At 47.2% G+C, this 19,497-nt stretch overlaps 1 protein-coding gene across 1 annotated transcript in view; it reads right to left on the bottom strand.

The window, feature by feature from the left end:
- The window catches only part of LOC138676643 (peptidyl-prolyl cis-trans isomerase FKBP8-like), a 119,563-nt gene that overhangs the window by 88,353 nt on the left and 11,713 nt on the right, over window positions 1-19,497 (bottom strand). The window contains exon 2 of the mRNA XM_069766144.1: window positions 2,228-2,397. Coding sequence (XP_069622245.1) covers window positions 2,228-2,397 — 170 coding nt within the window. The remainder of the gene's footprint in view (window positions 1-2,227; window positions 2,398-19,497) is intronic.

The following is a 19,497-nucleotide window of genomic DNA, read 5'->3' as shown; positions in this document are numbered from 1 at the left end:
CTGAACACATGACCTTATTCCATGTCAACTCTGTATCATCCAGATGGTCATTGGCAAATTTCAAATGGGCCTGGACATGTGCTGGCAAGCAGGGGAACCTTGCGTGCCCTGCAGGATTTCTATCTATGACGGTGTAGTGTGTTTTAATGTTTGAAACTATGTTACCATCTCTCTTCAGGTCTTTGAACAGGTCCTCCCATGTAGTCCTGGGCTGATTCCTGACCTTTTACGGAATCATCCTTACCCCACGAAGCGAGATCTTGTATGGAGCCCAAAACCGAGGAAGATTGACAGTCATCTTGTTTTTCTTCCATTTTATAATAATTGTGCCAACAGTTGTCACATTCTCAACAAGCTGCTTGCCTATTCTCCTGTAGCACATCCCAGCCTTGTGCAGATTTACAATTTTGTCCCGGTGTTCTTAGACAGATCTTTGATCTTGGCCATGGTGGAAGGCTGGAATGTGATTGACTGAGTGTGTGGACAGGTGTCTTTTATACAGGGAGTTAAAACAGGTGAAATTAATACAGGTAATGAGTGCAGAGTAGGAGGCTTCTTAAAGAAAAACTAACAGGTCTGTGAGAGACAGAATTCTTGCTGATTGATAGGTGATCAAATACTTATTTCATGCAATAAGATCAAATTTAACTATTTATAAATCATACAATGTGATTTTCTGTTTTTTTTTTAGATTCTGTCTCTCACATTTGAAGTGTACCTATGATAAAAGTTACAGACCTCTCCATTCTTTGTAGGTGGGAAAACTTGTAAAATTGGTAGTGTATCAAATACTTATTTTCCCCACTGTATTTTTGCCAAAGATACAGGAATCCTTAAAGCGAACCTGTCAACCCCAAAATCAATGGTGAGCTAAGCCCACCGGCAACAGGGGCTTATCTATAACATTCTGTAATGCTGTAGATAAGCCCCGATGTATCCTGAAAGATGAGAAAAAGAGGTTAAATTATACTCACCCGGGGCGGTCCCGGTTCTGTTCTGGTCCGATGGGCATCACTGTCCGGTCCGGGGCCTCCCAACTCATCCTCTTCTTGTCTTCACGCTGCAGCTCTGGCGCAGGCGTACTTTGGCGTACTTTGTCTGCCCTGTTGAGGGCAGAGCAAAGTACTGGAGTGCACAGGTGCCGGGCCTCTCTAACCTTTCCCGGCGCCTGCGCACTGCAGTACTTTGCTCTGCCCTCAACAGGGTAGACAGTGTACACCGGGGCTGCAGCGTGAAGAAAGAAAGATGAGAAAAAGAGGTTAAATTATACTCACCCGGGGCGGTCCCGGTTCTGTTCTGGTCCGATGGGCATCACTGTCCGGTCCGGGGACTCCCAACACATCCTCTTCTTGTCTTCACGCTGCAGCTCTGGCGCAGGCGTACTTTGTCTGCCCTGTTGAGGGCAGAGCAAAGTACTGGAGTGCACAGGTGCCGGGCCTCTCTAACCTTTCCCGGCGCCTGCGCACTGCAGTACTTTGCTCTGCCCTCAACAGGGTAGACAGAGTACACCGGGGCTGCAGCGTGAAGACAAGAAGAGGACATCATCGTAAGAAGATGAGAGGCCCCGGACCAGACCGTGACGCCCATCGGACCAGAACAGAACCGGGACCGCCCCTGGGTGAGTGTAATCTAACCTCTTTTCCTCATCTTTCAGGATACATCGGGGGCTTATCTACAGCATTACAGAATGCTGTAGTTAAGCCCCTGATGCCGGTGGGCTTAGCTCACCTTCGATTTTGGGGGTGACAAGTTCCCTTTAAAAAGTGGACTACTTCTTAGACAATCTTCTCTTAAATTATATAGTACCCCTTGTACAATAAAAAAAACCCTTACACTCACCTCCTGCACCAGCGCTGTACCAGGAATGTAGGTGCCCGATGCTTGTGTGGCATTGCTATGCCACATGAGCCAAAGAAAGTGTGGCCTGTGCTGTCCATCAGTGGTTGCTCATTACCTGCAGCATTCCCATGGTATAACAAGGTTATTTGAGTGCCGAGAAAACCAGCATCGACATCCCAGGAATGGCTTTGATGCATTTTTTTTATTTACATGGGGAAAAGCTGCATTAAAAGTGGTTGTTCAAGTAGTGGACAACCCCTTTATCAGTCCCAATGGAGCACATTATGGATAAATGGGAGTCTGTCTGGAGTTATCATTTTCTGTGAGCATACAGATCGGTTCATTGATTGGTTATAAACAGGAGTTGTTGAATTTTTTACAGCTTTACCTGTATAACATCACCTTCATCCAGAACAAAGGACAATTTAGGATCTTTTTCCACCAGACTTCCATCTTCCAAAATTCCCATAAGATAGACAGTTACTTGTTGCCCAGGGAGTGGTATTGAGTCTTCACCACGACCTGGCCTCAGAATTTTTTTCCTCAACAGTTTGTCGTCTGAAAGACACAAAAAGGCACAAGAATATTTTATATATTTTGGAGCTTATTCTTTTGTTTTATTGTTACTATAACTAAATGAATAATAGGTATGGCAACGAATAATAAGCTTTTTAGCCTTTTTAATCCTGAAAGAAATGGAGTTGTGGGGAGATAAAACATTTCTTACAGTGGCGCAGAACATGGAATGGGTCAGCCGGAATCAAATCTATGCTAGTTAAAGTGACATTTTATTTTTCCTGGCTATATTAAGCCAGACCAGTCATACAGTACATAGATTATTAAGAGAAGTGAGCGACAGAGCTCAGTCTGCTAAAATGGAGAGACTTGAATGGTTATCAAAATTATTGAGTGGAGAAATACATTAAATCAATGACCTTGTAAGCACTTTGAGTGACGCCCTACAGTGACCTGAAGCTATTGGTAGCTTTTACGCCCCAAGAAAGCCTGTGGTGAGAATAGCATGACCTGTCAGTGATAGAGACTGTGTCTGAATGCAAACTGGTTATGTGGCCTGAGATGGAGAGTTACCTGTGGCAGGAGAAAATGAGGTATATAGTAGCCTTATTTTTAATCTTTAAAGACTCCATAATAACAGGGTCTGTACCACAGGACTGGCGTATAGCAAATGTGGTGCCAATATTCAAAAAGGGGACAAAAACTGAACTCGGTAATTTTAGGCCAGTAAGCTTAACCTCTACTGTGGGTAAAATCCTGGAAGGCATTCTAAGGGATGCTATACTGGAGTATCTGAAGAGGAATAACCTCATGACACAGTATCAGCACGGGTTTACTAGGGACCGTTCATGTCAGACTAATTTGATCAGCTTCTATGAAGAGGTAAGTTCCGGACAGGACCAAGGGAACCCAGTGGGCATAATGTATATGGACTTTTCAAAAGCTTTTGATACGGTGCCACACAAAAGGTTGATACAAAGAGTTTGTATGTTCTCTCCGTGTTTGCGTGGGTTTCCTCCGGGTACTCCGGTTTCCTCCCACATTCCAAAGACATACTGATAGGGAATTTAGATTGTGAGCCCCATCGGGGACAGTGATGATAATGTGTGCAAAAATGTAAAGCGCTGCGGAATATGTTAGCGCTATATAAAAATAAAGATTATTATTATTATTATTATTATACATAAAATGAGAATAATGGGTATAGGGGAAAATATGTGTAAGTGGGTTAAGAGCTGGCTCAGGGATAGGAAACAAAGGGTGGTTATTAATGGAGCACACTCGGACTGGGTCGCGGTTAGCAGCGGGGGTACCACAGGGGTCAGTATTGGGCCCTCTTCTTTTTAACATACCGTATTTACTCGAGTATAAGCCGACCCGAGTATAAGCCGACCCCCCTAATTTTGCCACAAAAAACTGGGAAAACTTATTGACTCGAGTATAAGCCTAGGGTAGGAAATGCAGCAGCTACGGGTGAATTTCAAAAATAAAAATAGATGCTCCATACCGTTCATTATTGCCCCATAAGTTGCTACATATAAAGCTGTGCTATATATAATGCTCCATACTGTTCATTATTGCCCCGTAGATGTGCCATAGAAAGCTCTGCCATATAGTGCTCTGCACCGTTCATTATTGTGCCATATAAAGCTGTGCCATATAGTGCGCTGCACCGTTCATCATTGCCCCATAGATGTGCCATATAAAGCTGTGCCATATAGTGCTCTGCACCGTTCATTATTGCCCCATAGCTGTGCCATATAGTGCTCTGCACCATTCATTATTGCCCCATAGCTGCCATATAGTGCTCTGAACCGTTGATTCTTGCCCCATAGCTGTGCCATATAGTGCTCTGCACCGTTCATTATTGCCCCATAGATGTGCCATATAAAGCTGTGCCATATAGTGCGCTGCACCGTTCATCATTGCCCCATAGATGTGCCATATAAAGCTGTGCCATATAGTGCTCTGCACCGTTCATTCTTGCCCCATATCTGTGCCATATAGTGCTCTGCACCGTTCATTCTTGCCCCATAGCTGTGCCATACAGTGCTCTGCACCGTTCATTATTTCCCCATAGCTGTGCCATATAGTGCTCTGCGCCGTTCATTATTGCCCCATAGCTGTGCCATATAGTGCTCTGCAACGTTCATTTTTGCCCCATAGCTGCCATATAGTGCTCTGTGCCGTTCATTATTGCCCCATAGATGCCATATAGTGCTCTGCGCCATTCATTATTGCCCCATAGCTGCCATATAGTGCTCTGCGCCGTTCAGTATTGCCCCATAGCTGCCATTAAGTGCTCTGCGCCGTTCAGTATTGCCCCATAGCTGCCATATAGTGCTCTGCGCCGTTCAGTATTGCCCCATAGCTGTGCCATAGAAAGCTGTGCCATTGCTGCTGCTGCTGCAATAAAAAAAAAATGCCATACTCACCTCGCTGCTTGCAGCTCTCAGCGTCTCGTGCCGGCGTCTCTCTGCACTGACTGATCAGGCAGAGGGCGCCTGTTATGACCTAGTGGTCAGGACAATAATGGACCTGGTGATTAAGAGCACACGGAATGACCTGATAGTTACTGATAATAAGGACGAGCTCTGGGACGTGGGAACACTGCTGACCGCAATCCCTAAACCTATCAAACACACTAGAAATAGCCGTGGATTGCGCCTAACGTTCCCTATGCAACTCGGCACAGCCTAAGAAACTAGCTAGCCCTGAAGATAGAAAAATAAAGCCTACCTTGCCTCAGAGAAATTCCCCAAAGGAAAAGGCAGCCCTCCCACATATAATGACTGTGAGTAAAGATGAAAATACAAACACAGAGATGAAATAGATTTAGCAAAGTGATGCCCGACTTACTGAACAGACCGAGGATAGGAAAGGTTACTTTGCGGTCAGCACAAAAACCTACAAAAAGACCACGCAGAGGGCGCAAAAAGACCCTCTGCACCGACTCACGGTGCGGAGGCGCTCCCTCTGCGTCCCAGAGCTTCCAGCAAGCAAGACAACAAATTAAATAGCAAGCTGGACAGAAAAATAGCAAACCAAAGAAATACAAGCTGGAACTTAGCTTCTGATGGGAAGACAGGTCACAAGAACGATCCAGGAGTGAACTAGACCAATACTGGAACATTGACAGGTGGCATGGAGCAAAGATCTAAGTGGAGTTAAATAGAGCAGCAGCTAACGAATTAACCTCGTCACCTGTGAAACTCAGAAACACCCACCAGAGGAAGTCCATGGACAGAACCAGCCAAAGTACCATTCATGACCACAGGAGGGAGCCCGACAACCGAATTCACAACAGGCGCCGCGCACACTATATGCGTCATCGCGCCCTCTGACCTGAACAGTCAGAGCAAGAGGACGCGAAGACAGAGCGGCGCCCGGCAGGTGGAACGGGGACAGGTGAATATGACATACTTACCTGGTCCCGGCGTCCGGCTCCCTCTGCCTGTCACACGGTCTTCAGTGCCGCAGCCTCTTCCTCTATCAGCGGTCACCGGCACCGCTGATTAGAGAAATGAATATGTGGCTCCACCCCTATGGGAGGTGGAGCCGCGTATTAATTTCTCTAATGAGCGGTCCCACGTGACCGCTGAACAGGGGAAGAGCTGCAGCACCGAAGACCGTGAGACGGGCAGGGGGAGCGTCAGGATCGCTAGGACTAGGTAAGTATACCTCAGCGCCCTCTCACCCTCACCCGCCGACCCCACCGCTACCGTGACTCGAGTATAAGCCGAGAGGGGCACTTTCAGCCCAAAATTTTGGGCTGAAAATCTCGGCTTATACTCGAGTATATAAGGTATTTATTAATGACCTTGTAGGGGGCATTCAGAGCAGAATTTCAATATTTGCAGATGACACTAAACTCTGCAGAGTAATCAATACAGAGGAGGACAATTTTATATTACAGGATGATTTACTGTATGTAAACTAGAAGCTTGGGCTGATAAATGGCAAATGAGCTTTAATGGGGATAAATGTAAGGTCATGCACTTGGGTAGAATTAATAAGAATAACTATGTGCTTAATTCTAAAACTCTGGGGAAAACTGTCAATGAAAAAGACCTGGGTGTATGGGTGGATGACAAACTCATATTCAGTGGCCAGTGTCAGGCAGCTGCTATACAGGCAAATACAATAATGGGATGCATTAAAAGAGGCATAGATGCACATGAGGAGAACATAATTTTACTTCTATACAAGTCACTAGTTCGACGGCACTTAGAATACTGTGTACAGTTCTGGTCTCCGGTGTATAAAAAACACCAAATAATATCCCTAACTGGACCATGAAGGAACAAAGTAGGAGACACCAAAGAGAACCAAAACCTTCACAAAAAGGGCCAACAACTATGTATAAAAGGTACAAACTTTATTGAATATACATAAAAAATGTAAAAACAGGGCAGTTGCCACCAGTGCAGCAGCAAGGGTGGGACTCACTCGGGGCAACCTCAATGCAGACAGCATACATGACAGTAATAAATAATATACAACAAAGGAATCTCCAAACGGTATAGAGAATAACCATAGATGCAATATTAGTAATCATGCAAATAGTAAGTGCATTAAGAATGTGCAATGATAAGTACAAAATAAGGCACTAGTGAGTGCTAACATAGGCAAAAGAGTATATAACTAAATCATTAGAACACAATACATGTAGCCATAGTATAAGTAGAAGGTATAGTTACCAAGGAGGATCACCTGGGGACCCACCACACCCGACGCGCGTTTCGCAATGAAATGCTTCGTCCAGGGGTGGTTGGGTACTGGCGAGAGGGTGATTATAAAGGGGTCATGACCAATAAGAATGGAAAGAGATAATAGGTACTAGTACCAACACCTGGGAAAGAGGCGTACTGATGATAGCAACGTGAGCGTGTCCGCACGATGCAAACGGAAGCAGAAGTGACGGCGCCGAACTGAGTCAGAGCTACAGCGCAGCCGCAGAAGACAAAGCAACCGTTGTCATAATACAAATAATAGAATCGGCACCTGCATAGGAAGCGTCCTGAGGGTATCCAGCACAACGCGGCGCGTCAGCATGAAGAAACCGGAATCGGAAGTGACGACGCCAACCGGGCTCGAAGCTACCAAAGCTATATTGTTGTATATTATTTATTACTGTCATGTATACTCTCCGGTGTATAAGAAAGACATAGCTGAACTACAGCGGGTGCAGAGAAGAGCCAAGGTTATTAGAGGACTGGGGGTCTGCAATACCAAGATAGGTTATTACACTTGGGGCTATTTAGTTTGGAAAAACGAAGACTAAGGGGTGATCTTATTTTAATGTATAAATATATGAAGGGACAGTACAAAGACCTTTCTGATGATCTTTTTAATCATAGACCTGAGACAGGGACAAGGGGGCATCCTCCACGTCTGGAGGAAAGAAGGTTTAAGCATAATAACAGACGCGGGTTCTTTACTGTAAGAGCAGTGAGACTATGGAACTCTCTGCCGTATGATGTTGTAATGAGTGATTCATTACTTAAATTTAAGAGTGGACTGGATACCTTTCTGGAAAAGTATAATGTTACAGGGTAGATATACTAGATTCCTTGATAGGGCGTTGATCCAGGGAACTAGTCTGATTGCTGTATGTGGAGTCGGAAAGGAATTTTTTCCCCCAAAGTGGAGCTTACTATTTGCCACATGGTTTTTTTTTTGCCTTAATCTGGATCAACATGTTAGGGCATGCTAGGTTAGGCTATGGGTTGAACTAGATGGACTTAAAGTCTTCCTTCAACCTTAATAACTATGTTACAGGGGGCATGATTGGAGACACGGGGGATGATTGGAGACATGGGGAAGGATGAAAGACATGGGGGCATAATTGGAGACAGATGGGGCAGGGTTGGAGACAGATCGTGCAGGATCATGGGGCAGGATGGATACGATGGAGACACATAGGGCAGGATGGGGAGATCATATGGGGCAGAATGGATACTCATGAAGGCAGGATGGGAGAGCATTTGGCTAAAGCCAGGAATGAGACACACGGGGGCTAGGATGGGGAATATTATTACCATAGGGGCTAATTAAGGGATATTATTACTGCAGTGATGTATTTATTTTATTTATTGACTATACTGTTTTAAATGTGGGGGCAGTCCTGTTACTGTGTAGAGTGACACTATGTCGCCTTTTTTTCTTCATGTGGTGTAATGTAGAAGTTGGGAAAAATTAAGTAATGTGTTCTGCAAGCGGAGCTCGAGATAACTGTGTTATTTCCTGCAGAGACAAGTCCTGGCTGGAAGAAGTGATGGCGGTCTGTACTGGATGAAAAATGAATGACTTCACCTAGAGACGTCACTGGTCAGTCAGTGTGTTACCTACAGTGCCTACAAGTAGTATTCAACCCCCTGCAGATTTAGCAGGTTTACACATTTGGAATTAACTTGGCATTGTGACATTTGGACTGTAGATCAGCCTGGAAGTGTGAAATGCACTGCAGCAAAAAAGAATGTTATTTCTTTGTTTATTTTTTTTTTTAAATTGGGAAAAGTTTTTTCAGAGGGTCATTTATTATTCAACCCCTCAACCCACCAGAATTCTGTTTGGTTCCCCTAAAGTATTAAGAAGTAGTTCAGGCACAAAGAACAATGAGCTTCACATGTTTGGATTAATTATCTCTTTTTCCAGCCTTTTCTGACTATTTAAGACCCTCCCCAAACTTGTGAACAGCACTCAAACATGGTCAACATGGGAAAGACAAAGGAGCATTCCAAGGCCATCAGAGACAAGATCGTGGAGGGTCACAAGGTTGGCAAGGGGTAAAAAACCCTTTCCAAGGAGTTGGGCCTACCTGTCTCCACTGTTGGGAGCATCATCCAGAAGTGGAAGGCTTATGGAACTACTGTTAGCCTTCCACGGCCTGGACTGTTGTGAATTCTGTTATCGAACTCCCTCCTGTGGTCATGAATGGTACTTCGGCGAGTTCTGTCCATGGACTCCCTCTGGTGGCTGTGAGTGGAGCTGCTGGTTCTGAGGTTCCTTCCACAGGTGACATAGTTTATTCTTTGGCTGGCTGCTCTATTTAACTCCACTCAGATCGTTACTGTCACGCCCGCACATACTTACCCGGCTTCTCCCATCCCTCGGCGCGCTCACGATCCTGTCCCGCGCCGCTCTGCCTCCTCCTTCGCCGGCTCTCGGCGTCTGGTCTCTTCGCGCATGCGCGGTCACGTCTCCCCCGTCGCTGAGCCTTCTGGGAGGTCGCGACCCGGTGGCTCCGCCCCAACATGGCGGCACCCATCGGGTATTTCTTCCCGGCGTCTTCCTAGGTAAGACGCCTTTGCTTTGTAGGTGCACTGTCTGCCGTCAGTGTCCCTATGCCCTAGGCTCCTTTGTACCAGTGTCTTTTCTCAGCCCAGTCCTTGCTTTGTCTCTGTATCCTGCCAGTCCGTGTTCCTGTTGTATCCTGCCAGTCCGTGTTCCTGTTGTATCCTGCCAGTCCGTGTTCCTGCTGTATCCTGCCAGTCCGTGTTCCTGCTGTATCCTGCCAGTCCGTGTTCCTGCTGTATCCTCCCAGTCCGTGTTCCTGCTGTATTCCGCCAGTCCGTGTCCCTGCTGTATCCTGCCAGTCCGTGTTCCTGCTGTGTCCTGCCAGCCCGTGTTCCTGCTGTATCCTGCCTGTCCGTGTTCCTGCTGTATCCCGCCAGTCCGTGTTCCTGTTGTATCCTGCCGGTCCGTGTTCCTGCTGAGTCCTGCCGTTCCGTGTTCCAGACATTCTTTCAGTTAAGTCTTGTTTTCCTATTATTCCCTGCCATCCTTATAGCCTGTGGTTTCCTTCTTTATTTTTGGTCGTCCCTTTGGCTCTAGCTGTTGTGTCTCCATTCCCCCGAGGTCCTGCTCCTAACACTCCCTGTATAGGGGGTGATTCCATCTGGTCCGCTCGACCCCGGGGGCTCTAGAGTCACGACCCAGAGGGTCCACTCTCGGATTTCTGTCCGAATACTTACAGGAAGCAAAGGCCATGGACCCCGCTGGGGCCTCTGCTACGCAAAAAGAGCTACTCTTTTTGCGGGAGAATCAGTCCCGTATGATGTCCTTTATGAAGGCTATGGATTCTCGTTTGTCCACGCTCCAGTCCTCCGATCCTGGCAACGCCGCTCTACTCATTGGCTTACAGCAAGAGTTAGCTCAGCAGCGTGACACCCAGGCCCATATACTTAGTTATATGTCTTCTATTGACGATCGGCTGCTTTCCATCCAGACAGCCGCTTCTACGTCTGCTCCTGCTTCCCACCCTCCACCCCGCTTGGCTAAACCACCTCGGTACAATGGGGATCCTAAGTCCTGCCGAGGATTTCTAAACCAATGCCGTCTTCACTTTGAGCTTCTGCCTCAGCATTACCCGACGGATCGGTCCAAAGTTGCGTTTTTGATTTCCCATCTAGAGGGTGACGCCTTGGCATGGGTTAATCCACTCTGGGAGCGAGACGATCCCCTAGTCTCCCGGTTGTCTGAATTTTTGGAGACTTTCCGTCTTGTCTTTGACGAACCTGGACGACTGGCCTCTACAACTGAAGCCCTATTCTCTCTCCATCAGGGATCGTTATCCGTAGGCCAGTACGCTATTCAGTTCCGCACCCTCTCCTCTGACTTGGGCTGGAACAATGAAGCTTTGGTGGGTGCTTTCTGGCGGGGTCTCTCTGGGCGCATAAAGGATGAGTTAGCTGGTCGGGACACCCCTACGGTTTTGGAGGAATTAATTTCCTTAGCGACCCGTATTGACCTTCGGTTCCAAGAACGCGCTCGCGAGCGGAGGTCTCTTCGTCCTTCTTCTGCCACCCGTAAGCCACTCAGTCCACAGCCTAGAACCTCCTCTCAGGCGTCCGCACCGGAACCTATGCAAGTGGACCGTCTTAAAATGTCCGAACAACGTCGTATAGAGAGGCGCACTCAGGGGTTATGTTTTTACTGCGGAAGTGCTGCTCATTTATTGCCCTCTTGCCCTGAACGTCCGGAAAACTCCTCCGCCTAGGTCAGGTAAGAGAGGCCTCCCTAGGTGTGTGTGATTCCTCTCAACCCCTTACTTTGTCCGTTCTTTTGCATATTGCGGGCAAGGGCGTTTCTCTGGATGCGTATGTGGATTCGGGCGCTGCAGGGAATTTTATTAGGTTGGAAGAGGTTTTGAAATTCTCCGTTCCAGTCAGAACCTTAGAGGCTCCTGTGATTCTAGCATCTGTGGATGGTAAACCTTTACAGGAGACCATTACTCAAGTGACACTTGAGGTGGAACTTCAGGTTGGGGCTCTGCACAAGGAGAGAATTGCATTTTATGTTTTAGCGGGTCTGTCTCATCCTATGCTCTTAGGTCTTCCTTGGTTACGGAGCCACGAGCCCATTTTAGATTGGCGCAATGGTAATATCTTGCGCTGGGGTGAGCTTTGTCGGGAACGTTGTCTGCTGCCGGTGCGTCCTGTGGGATATTCCTCTAATTCTTCTCCTTCTTCTTCCTTTCCCGCCTTACCCTCTGTCTACAGCGCTTTTTCTGATGTCTTCAACAAGAAGGAGGCTGAGGAGCTTCCGCCTCACCGTCTCTATGATTGTCCCATAGATCTCGTGCCTGGAACTAACCCGCCCAGGGGCAGAATCTATCCTCTCTCTCCTGCTGAGACTCAAGCTATGTCTGAGTACATTCAAGAAAATCTTGCTAAAGGTTTCATCCGCAAGTCTTCTTCTCCGGCCGGAGCAGGGTTTTTTTTCGTGAAGAAGAAAGACGGTTCCCTCCGTCCCTGCATTGATTATCGAGGCCTAAACAACATCACGGTGAAGAACAAATATCCTCTGCCACTCATTCCGGAACTCTTCGACCGTCTTCGGGGTGCGCAAATCTTTACCAAATTAGATCTACGTGGCGCATACAATCTGGTTCGTATTCGTGCAGGCGATGAGTGGAAGACCGCCTTCAATACTCGTGACGGTCACTACGAATACTTGGTTATGCCGTTTGGTCTCTGCAACGCCCCCGCGGTTTTCCAGGAATTTGTGAACGATGTATTTCGGGATCTTCTCTACTCCTCAGTCGTGGTTTACCTTGACGACATCCTCATCTTCTCTCCGGATCTCTCCACTCACAGGCGAGAGGTCCGCCGAGTCCTGCAAAGGCTAAGAGAGAATCATCTGTTCGCTAAGATTGAAAAGTGCGTCTTTGAACAGTCCTCTCTTCCCTTCCTTGGGTATATTGTCTCAAGATCTGGCTTAGAGATGGATCCAGAGAAGGTTTCTGCTGTCCTGAATTGGCCTCGTCCTCTTGGAACAAAAGCAATCCAACGTTTTCTTGGCTTTGCCAACTACTATAGACAATTTATTCCTCATTTTTCTTCCATGACCAAGCCTATCTCTGCCCTGGTTCGCAAGGGAGTCAATTCCAGCCTTTGGACCCCTGAGGCTGAAGAGTCTTTTTTGTCCCTTAAACAAAGTTTCGCTACGGCCCCTGTGCTTCATCGTCCTGATGCTAATAGACCGTTTGTCCTTGAGGTCGATGCATCTTCTATTGGAGCTGGAGCAGTACTTTTGCCAAGATCTTCGTCCGGACGTTTGGTGACCTGTGGTTTCTTTTCTAAAACTTTTTCCGCTCCTGAGCGTAACTACTCTATAAGGGATAAGGAGCTATTGGCTATCAAGCTAGCCTTGGAAGAATGGCGTTATCTTCTTGAAGGGTCTCTTCATCCATTCATCATTTACACTGACCACAAGAATCTGGCCTATATTCAGTCTGCCCAAAGACTAAATCCACGACAAGCCAGATGGTCTTTATTCTTCGGACGATTTGAGTTTGAACTTCATTTCCGACCTGGAAATAAGAATGTCAAAGCAGATGCTCTTTCGAGATCCTTTCAACCTCAGGACATGGAGGATTCTCCGGCTCACATCATTGATCCTGCGAGGATCGTCACTCTCGCTCCTCTAAGAGTGATTCCTACTCCTCCTGGCAAGACTCTTGTGGCTAATCAAGACAAGGAGAGAGTTTTACGTTGGGGTCACTCCTCCAAAATTGCAGGACATGTAGGAGTCAAGAAGACACTGTCTCTTATCTCTCGGCACTACTGGTGGCCATCTCTCCGTCAAGACGTCACCAAATTCATCGCTTCTTGTCCTTCTTGTGCTAAAAATAAAGTCCCTAGGCAGCTTCCCTCCGGTCTCCTGCATCCTCTACCTGTGCCTTCCGTTCCATGGAGTCATATCGCTATGGACTTCATCACTGATCTACCTTCTTCCTTGAATTGCTCTGTCATCTTGGTTGTTGTAGATCGGTTCTCTAAAATGGCTCACTTCATCGCTTTGCCTGGTCTGCCTTCCGCTCCTGAGTTGGCAAAGATCTTTTTACACCAAGTCTTCCGTCTTCATGGTTTTCCACATCATATTGTCTCAGACCGTGGAGTACAATTTACCTCACGTTTTTGGAGAGCTCTCTGCAGTCTATTAAAGGTTAACTTGGACTTCTCTTCCGCCTATCACCCTCAGTCCAACGGACAAGTGGAGCGAGTTAATCAAATTCTGACTACATATCTGCGACACTTCACCAATGCACACCAAGATGACTGGGTCTCTCTTCTCCCTTGGGCTGAATTCTCTTACAACAATCTTCCCAGCGAGTCTTCCTCCAAATCTCCCTTTTTCGTAGTCTATGGTCAACATCCGAACATTCCTCTTCCTGTTTCTCTTTCCTCGGGGGTACCGGCAGCGGATTTCTTGTCCCGGGAATTCTCTACGATTTGGAATGAGACCAAAGTGGCTCTTGAGAAAGCCAGCCTTAATATGAAAAGGTTTGCTGACAAGAAGCGTTTGGATGCTCCGCCATATTCTCCGGGTGATAAAGTTTGGCTCTCCTCTCGCTATATCAAGCTTAAAATTCCATCTTACAAACTGGGTCCTCGCTACATTGGTCCTTTTCCTATCTTGAGTCGCATTAATGATGTCTCTTATAAGTTGAAGCTACCTGCCTCTTTGCGCATCCCCAATGCCTTCCATGTGTCTCTTCTTAAACCCGCAGTCTTTAATTGTTTTCACTCCGCTACCTCTTCCTCTCCTCAGCTCTGTACTTCTGATGGAATCTTTAATGTTAAAGATATTCTTGCCAAAAAAGTAGTTAGGGGTAAAACTTATTTTTTGATTGATTGGGAGGGATTTGGCCCTGAAAAGAGGTCCTGGGAGCCCCGAGAGAACATCAACGCTCCCCTTATCATGAAAAGATTCCTTTCTAGCCTTAAAAGGAGGGGGACTAAGGAGGGGGGTACTGTCACGCCCGCACATACTTACCCGGCTTCTCCCATCCCTCGGCGCGCTCACGATCCTGTCCCGCGCCGCTCTGCCTCCTCCTTCGCCGGCTCTCGGCGTCTGGTCTCTTCGCGCATGCGCGGTCGCGTCTCCCCCGTCGCTGAGCCTTCTGGGAGGTCGCGACCGGGTGGCTCCGCCCCAACATGGCGGCGCCCATCGGGTATTTCTTCCCGGCGTCTTCCTAGGTAAGACGCCTTTGCTTTGTAGGTGCACTGTCTGCCGTCAGTGTCCCTATGCCCTAGGCTCCCCTGTACCAGTGTCTTTTCTCAGCCCAGTCCTTGCTTTGTCTCTGTATCCTGCCAGTCCGTGTTCCTGTTGTATCCTGCCAGTCCGTGTTCCTGTTGTATCCTGCCAGTCCGTGTTCCTGCTGTATCCTGCCAGTCCGTGTTCTTGCTGTATCCTGCCAGTCCGTGTTCCTGCTGTATCCTCCCAGTCCGTGTTCCTGCTGTATTCCGCCAGTCCGTGTCCCTGCTGTATCCTGCCAGTCCGTGTTCCTGCTATGTCCTGCCAGCCCGTGTTCCTGCTGTATCCTGCCTGTCCGTGTTCCTGCTGTATCCCGCCAGTCCGTGTTCCTGTTGTATCCTGCCGGTCCGTGTTCCTGCTGAGTCCTGCCGTTCCGTGTTCCAGACATTCTTTCAGTTAAGTCTTGTTTTCCTATTATTCCCTGCCATCCTTATAGCCTGTGGTTTCCTTCTTTATTTTTGGTCGTCCCTTTGGCTCTAGCTGTTGTGTCTCCATTCCCCCGAGGTCCTGCTCCTAACACTCCCTGTATAGGGGGTGATTCCATCTGCTCCGCTCAACCCCGGGGGCTCTAGAGTCACGACCCAGAGGGTCCACTCTCGGATTTCTGTCCGAATACTTACAGTTACTCCATGCCAGCTGTCAATGTTCTAGTACTGTTCAGTTCGCTCTTGGATCTTTCTGGGGACCTGTCTACTCCAGCAGAAGCTAAGTCCCTGCTAGTTTATTTGTTGTTCTTTGTTTTCTTGTCCAGCTTGCTATCATGATTTTGCCTTGCTAGCTGGAAGCTCTGGGATGCAGAGTGGCAACTCCGCACCGTGAGTCGGTGCGGGGGTCTTTTTGCACACTCTGCGTGGTCTTTTTGTAGTTTTTTGTGCTGACCGCAAAGTTACCTTTTCTATCCTCAGTCTGTTTAGTAAGTCTGGCCTCCCTTTGCTGAAACTTGTTTCATTCCTGTGTTTGTGACTTTCATCTTAACTCACAGGCTGTGAAGAGGCGTCTAGGCAGAGTTAGGTACGCTCCACGGCTATTTCTAGTGTGTGTGATAGGATTAGGGGTTGCGGTCAGCAGAGCTCCTACTTCCCAGAGCTTGTCCTGTGTTAGTTTAACCATCAGGTCATTCCGGGTGCTCCTAACCACCAGGTCCATAACAGTACAGCTGGCCCAAAGTGTTAATGCATCTCAATAGAGGGATAAGAGAAGTTCTGAGACCATTTTTTTTTCTCTGCAGTGTGTTTTGTCTTTCTTTTCCCCTTAACCTCTGGGTGGTTCAGGACACAGGTGTAGATATGGACATTCAAGGTCTGCCCTCTTCTGTGGATCATCTCACTGCAAGGGTACAAAGCATTCAAGATTTTGTAGTTCAGAATCCGATGTTAGAGCCTAGAATTCCAATTCCTGATTTGTTTTCTGGGGATAGATCTAAATTCCTTAATTTCAAAAATAATTGTAAACTGTTTCTTGCTTTGAAACCCCGCTCCTCTGGTGACCCCGTTCGGCAAGTAAAAATCATTATTTCTTTGTTGCGTGGCGACCCTCAAGACTGGGCATTTTCCCTTGCGCCAGGAGATCCTGCATTGCGTGATGTAGATGCGTTTTTTCTGGCGCTTGGATTGCTTTGTGATGAACCAAATTCAGTGGATCAGGCAGAGAAAATCTTGCTGGCTTTGTGTCAGGGTCAGGATGAAGCGGAGGTATATTGTCAGAAGTTTAGAAAGTGGTCTGTGCTTACTCAGTGGAATGAGTGTGCCCTGGCGGCAATTTTCAGAAAGGGTCTTTCTGAAGCCCTTAAGGATGTTATGGTGGGATTTCCCACGCCTGCTGGTCTGAATGAGTCTATGTCCTTGGCCATTCAAATCGATCGGCGCTTACGTGAGCGCAAAGCTGTGCACCATTTGGCAGTATTCTCTGAGCAGAGGCCTGAGCCTATGCAATGTGATAGGACTTTGACCAGAGCTAAACGGCAAGAACACAGACGTCAGAATGGGCTGTGTTTTTACTGTGGTGACTCCACTCATGCTATCTCCGATTGTCCTAAGCGCACTAAGCAGTTCGCTAGGTCTGCCACCATTGGTACAGTACAGTCTAAATTTCTTTTGTCCGTTACTCTGATTTGCTCTTTGTTGTCCTATTCTGTTATGGCATTTGTGGATTCAGGCGCTGCCCTGAATTTGATGGACTTAGAGTTTGCCAGGCGCTGTGGTTTTTTCTTGGAACCCTTGCAGTATCCTATTCCATTGAGAGGAATTGATGCTACGCCTTTGGCCAAGAATAAGCCTCAGTACTGGACTCAATTGACCATGTGCATGGCTCCTGCACATCAGAAGGATATTCGCTTTTTGGTGTTGCATAATCTGCATGATGTGGTCGTTTTGGGGTTGCCTTGGCTACAGGTCCATAATCCAGTGTTGGATTGGAAATCAATGTCTGTGTCCAGCTGGGGTTGTCAAGGGGTACATGGTGATGTTCCATTGCTGTCAATTTCGTCTTCCACTCCTTCTGAAGTCCCTGAGTTTTTGTCGGATTACCGGGATGTATTTGATGAGCCCAAATCCAGTGCCCTACCTCCTCATAGGGATTGCGATTGTGCTTTTAATTTGATTCCTGGTAGTAAGTTTCCTAAGGGCCAACTGTTCAATTTATCTGTGCCAGAACACGCCGCTATGCGGAGTTATATAAAGGAGTCCTTGGAGAAAGGGCATATTCGCCCGTCGTCATCACCGTTGCGAGCAGGGTTCTTTTTTGTGGCCAAGAAGGATGGTTCTTTGAGACCTTGTATTGATTACTGCCTTCTTAATAAGATCACGGTCAAATTTCAGTACCCTTTGCCGGTACTGTCTGATTTGTTTGCTCGGATTAAGGGGGCTAGTTGGTTCACCAAGATAGATCTTCGAGGGGCGTATAATCTTGTGCGTATTAAACAGGGCGATGAATGGAAAACAGCATTTAATACGCCCGAGGGCCATTTTGAGTACCTGGTGATGCCATTCGGGCTTTCTAATGCTCCATCTGTGTTTCAGTCCTTTATGCATGACATCTTCTAAAAGTACCTGGATAGATTTATGATTGTATATTTGGATGATATTTTGGTCTTTTCGGATGATTGGGAGTCTCATGTGAGGCAGGTCAGAATGGTGTTCCAGGTCCTTTGTGCGAATTCCTTGTTTGTGAAGGGGTCTAAATGTCTCTTTGGAGTTCAGAAGGTTTCATTTTTGGGTTTCATTTTTTCCCCTTCTACTATCGAGATGGACCCTGTTAAGGTTCAGGCCATTTATGATTGGACTCAGCCTACATCTGTGAAGAGCCTGCAGAAGTTCCTGGGCTTTGCTAATTTTTACCGTCGCTTCATCGCTAATTTTTCTAGTGTTGTTAAACCGTTGACTGATTTGACCAAGAAAGGTGCTGATGTGGTCAATTGGTCCTCTGCGGCCGTTGAGGCTTTTCAGGAGTTGAAGCATCATTTTTCTTCTGCCCCTGTGTTGTGCCAGCCAGATGTTTCGCTCCCGTTTCAGGTCGAGGTTGATGCTTCTGAGATTGGAGCAGGGGCTGTTTTGTCTCAAAGAAGTTCTGATGGCTCGGTGATGAAACCATGTGCTTTCTTTTCTAGAAAGTGCTCGCCTGCTGAGCGCAATTATGATGTTGGCAATCGAGAGTTGTTGGCTATGAAGTGGGCATTCGAGGAGTGGCGACATTGGCTTGAAGGAGCCAAGCATCGCGTGGTGGTCTTGACGGATCACAAGAATTTGACTTATCTCGAGTCTGCCAAACGGTTGAATCCTAGACAGGCTCGATGGTCGCTGTTTTTCTCCCATTTCGATTTTGTGGTTTCATACCTTCCAGGCTCTAAGAATGTGAAGGCTGATGCCCTTTCAAGGAGTTTTGTGCCTGACTCTCCGGGTGTTCCTGAGCCGGCTGGTATTCTCAAAGAGGGGGTAATTTTGTCTGCCATCTCCCCTGATTTGCGGCGGGTGATGCAGAAATTTCAGGCTGATAGACCTGACCGTTGTCCAGCGGAGAAACTGTTTGTCCCTGATAGATGGACTAGTAGAGTTATCTCTGAGGTTCATTGTTCGGTGTTAGCTGGTCATCCTGGAATCTTTGGTCCCAGAGATTTGGTGGCTAGATCCTTTTGGTGGCCTTCCTTGTCACGGGATGTGCGTTCTTTTGTGCAGTCCTGTGGGACTTGTGCTCGGGCTAAGCCCTGCTGTTCTCGTGCCAGTGGGTTGCTTTTGCCCTTGCCGATCCCGAAGAGGCCCTGGACGCATATTTCCATGGATTTTATTTCTGATCTCCCTGTTTCTCAAAGGATGTCAGTCATCTGGGTGGTTTGTGATCGCTTCTCTAAGATGGTCCATTTGGTACCCTTGTCTAAACTGCCTTCCTCCTCTGATTTGGTGCCATTGTTTTTCCAGCATGTGGTTCGTTTGCATGGCATTCCGGAGAACATCGTCTCGGACAGAGGTTCCCAGTTTGTTTCGAGGTTTTGGCGGTCCTTTTGTGCTAAGATGGGCATTGATTTGTCTTTTTCTTCGGCTTTCCATCCTCAGACAAATGGCCAAACCGAACGAACAAATCAGACTTTGGAGACATATCTGAGATGCT

This window comes from Ranitomeya imitator, chromosome 4 (assembly GCF_032444005.1).
Source record: "Ranitomeya imitator isolate aRanImi1 chromosome 4, aRanImi1.pri, whole genome shotgun sequence".
NCBI lineage: Eukaryota > Metazoa > Chordata > Amphibia > Anura > Dendrobatidae > Ranitomeya > Ranitomeya imitator.
This window is presented reverse-complemented; position numbering and strand designations above follow the sequence as displayed.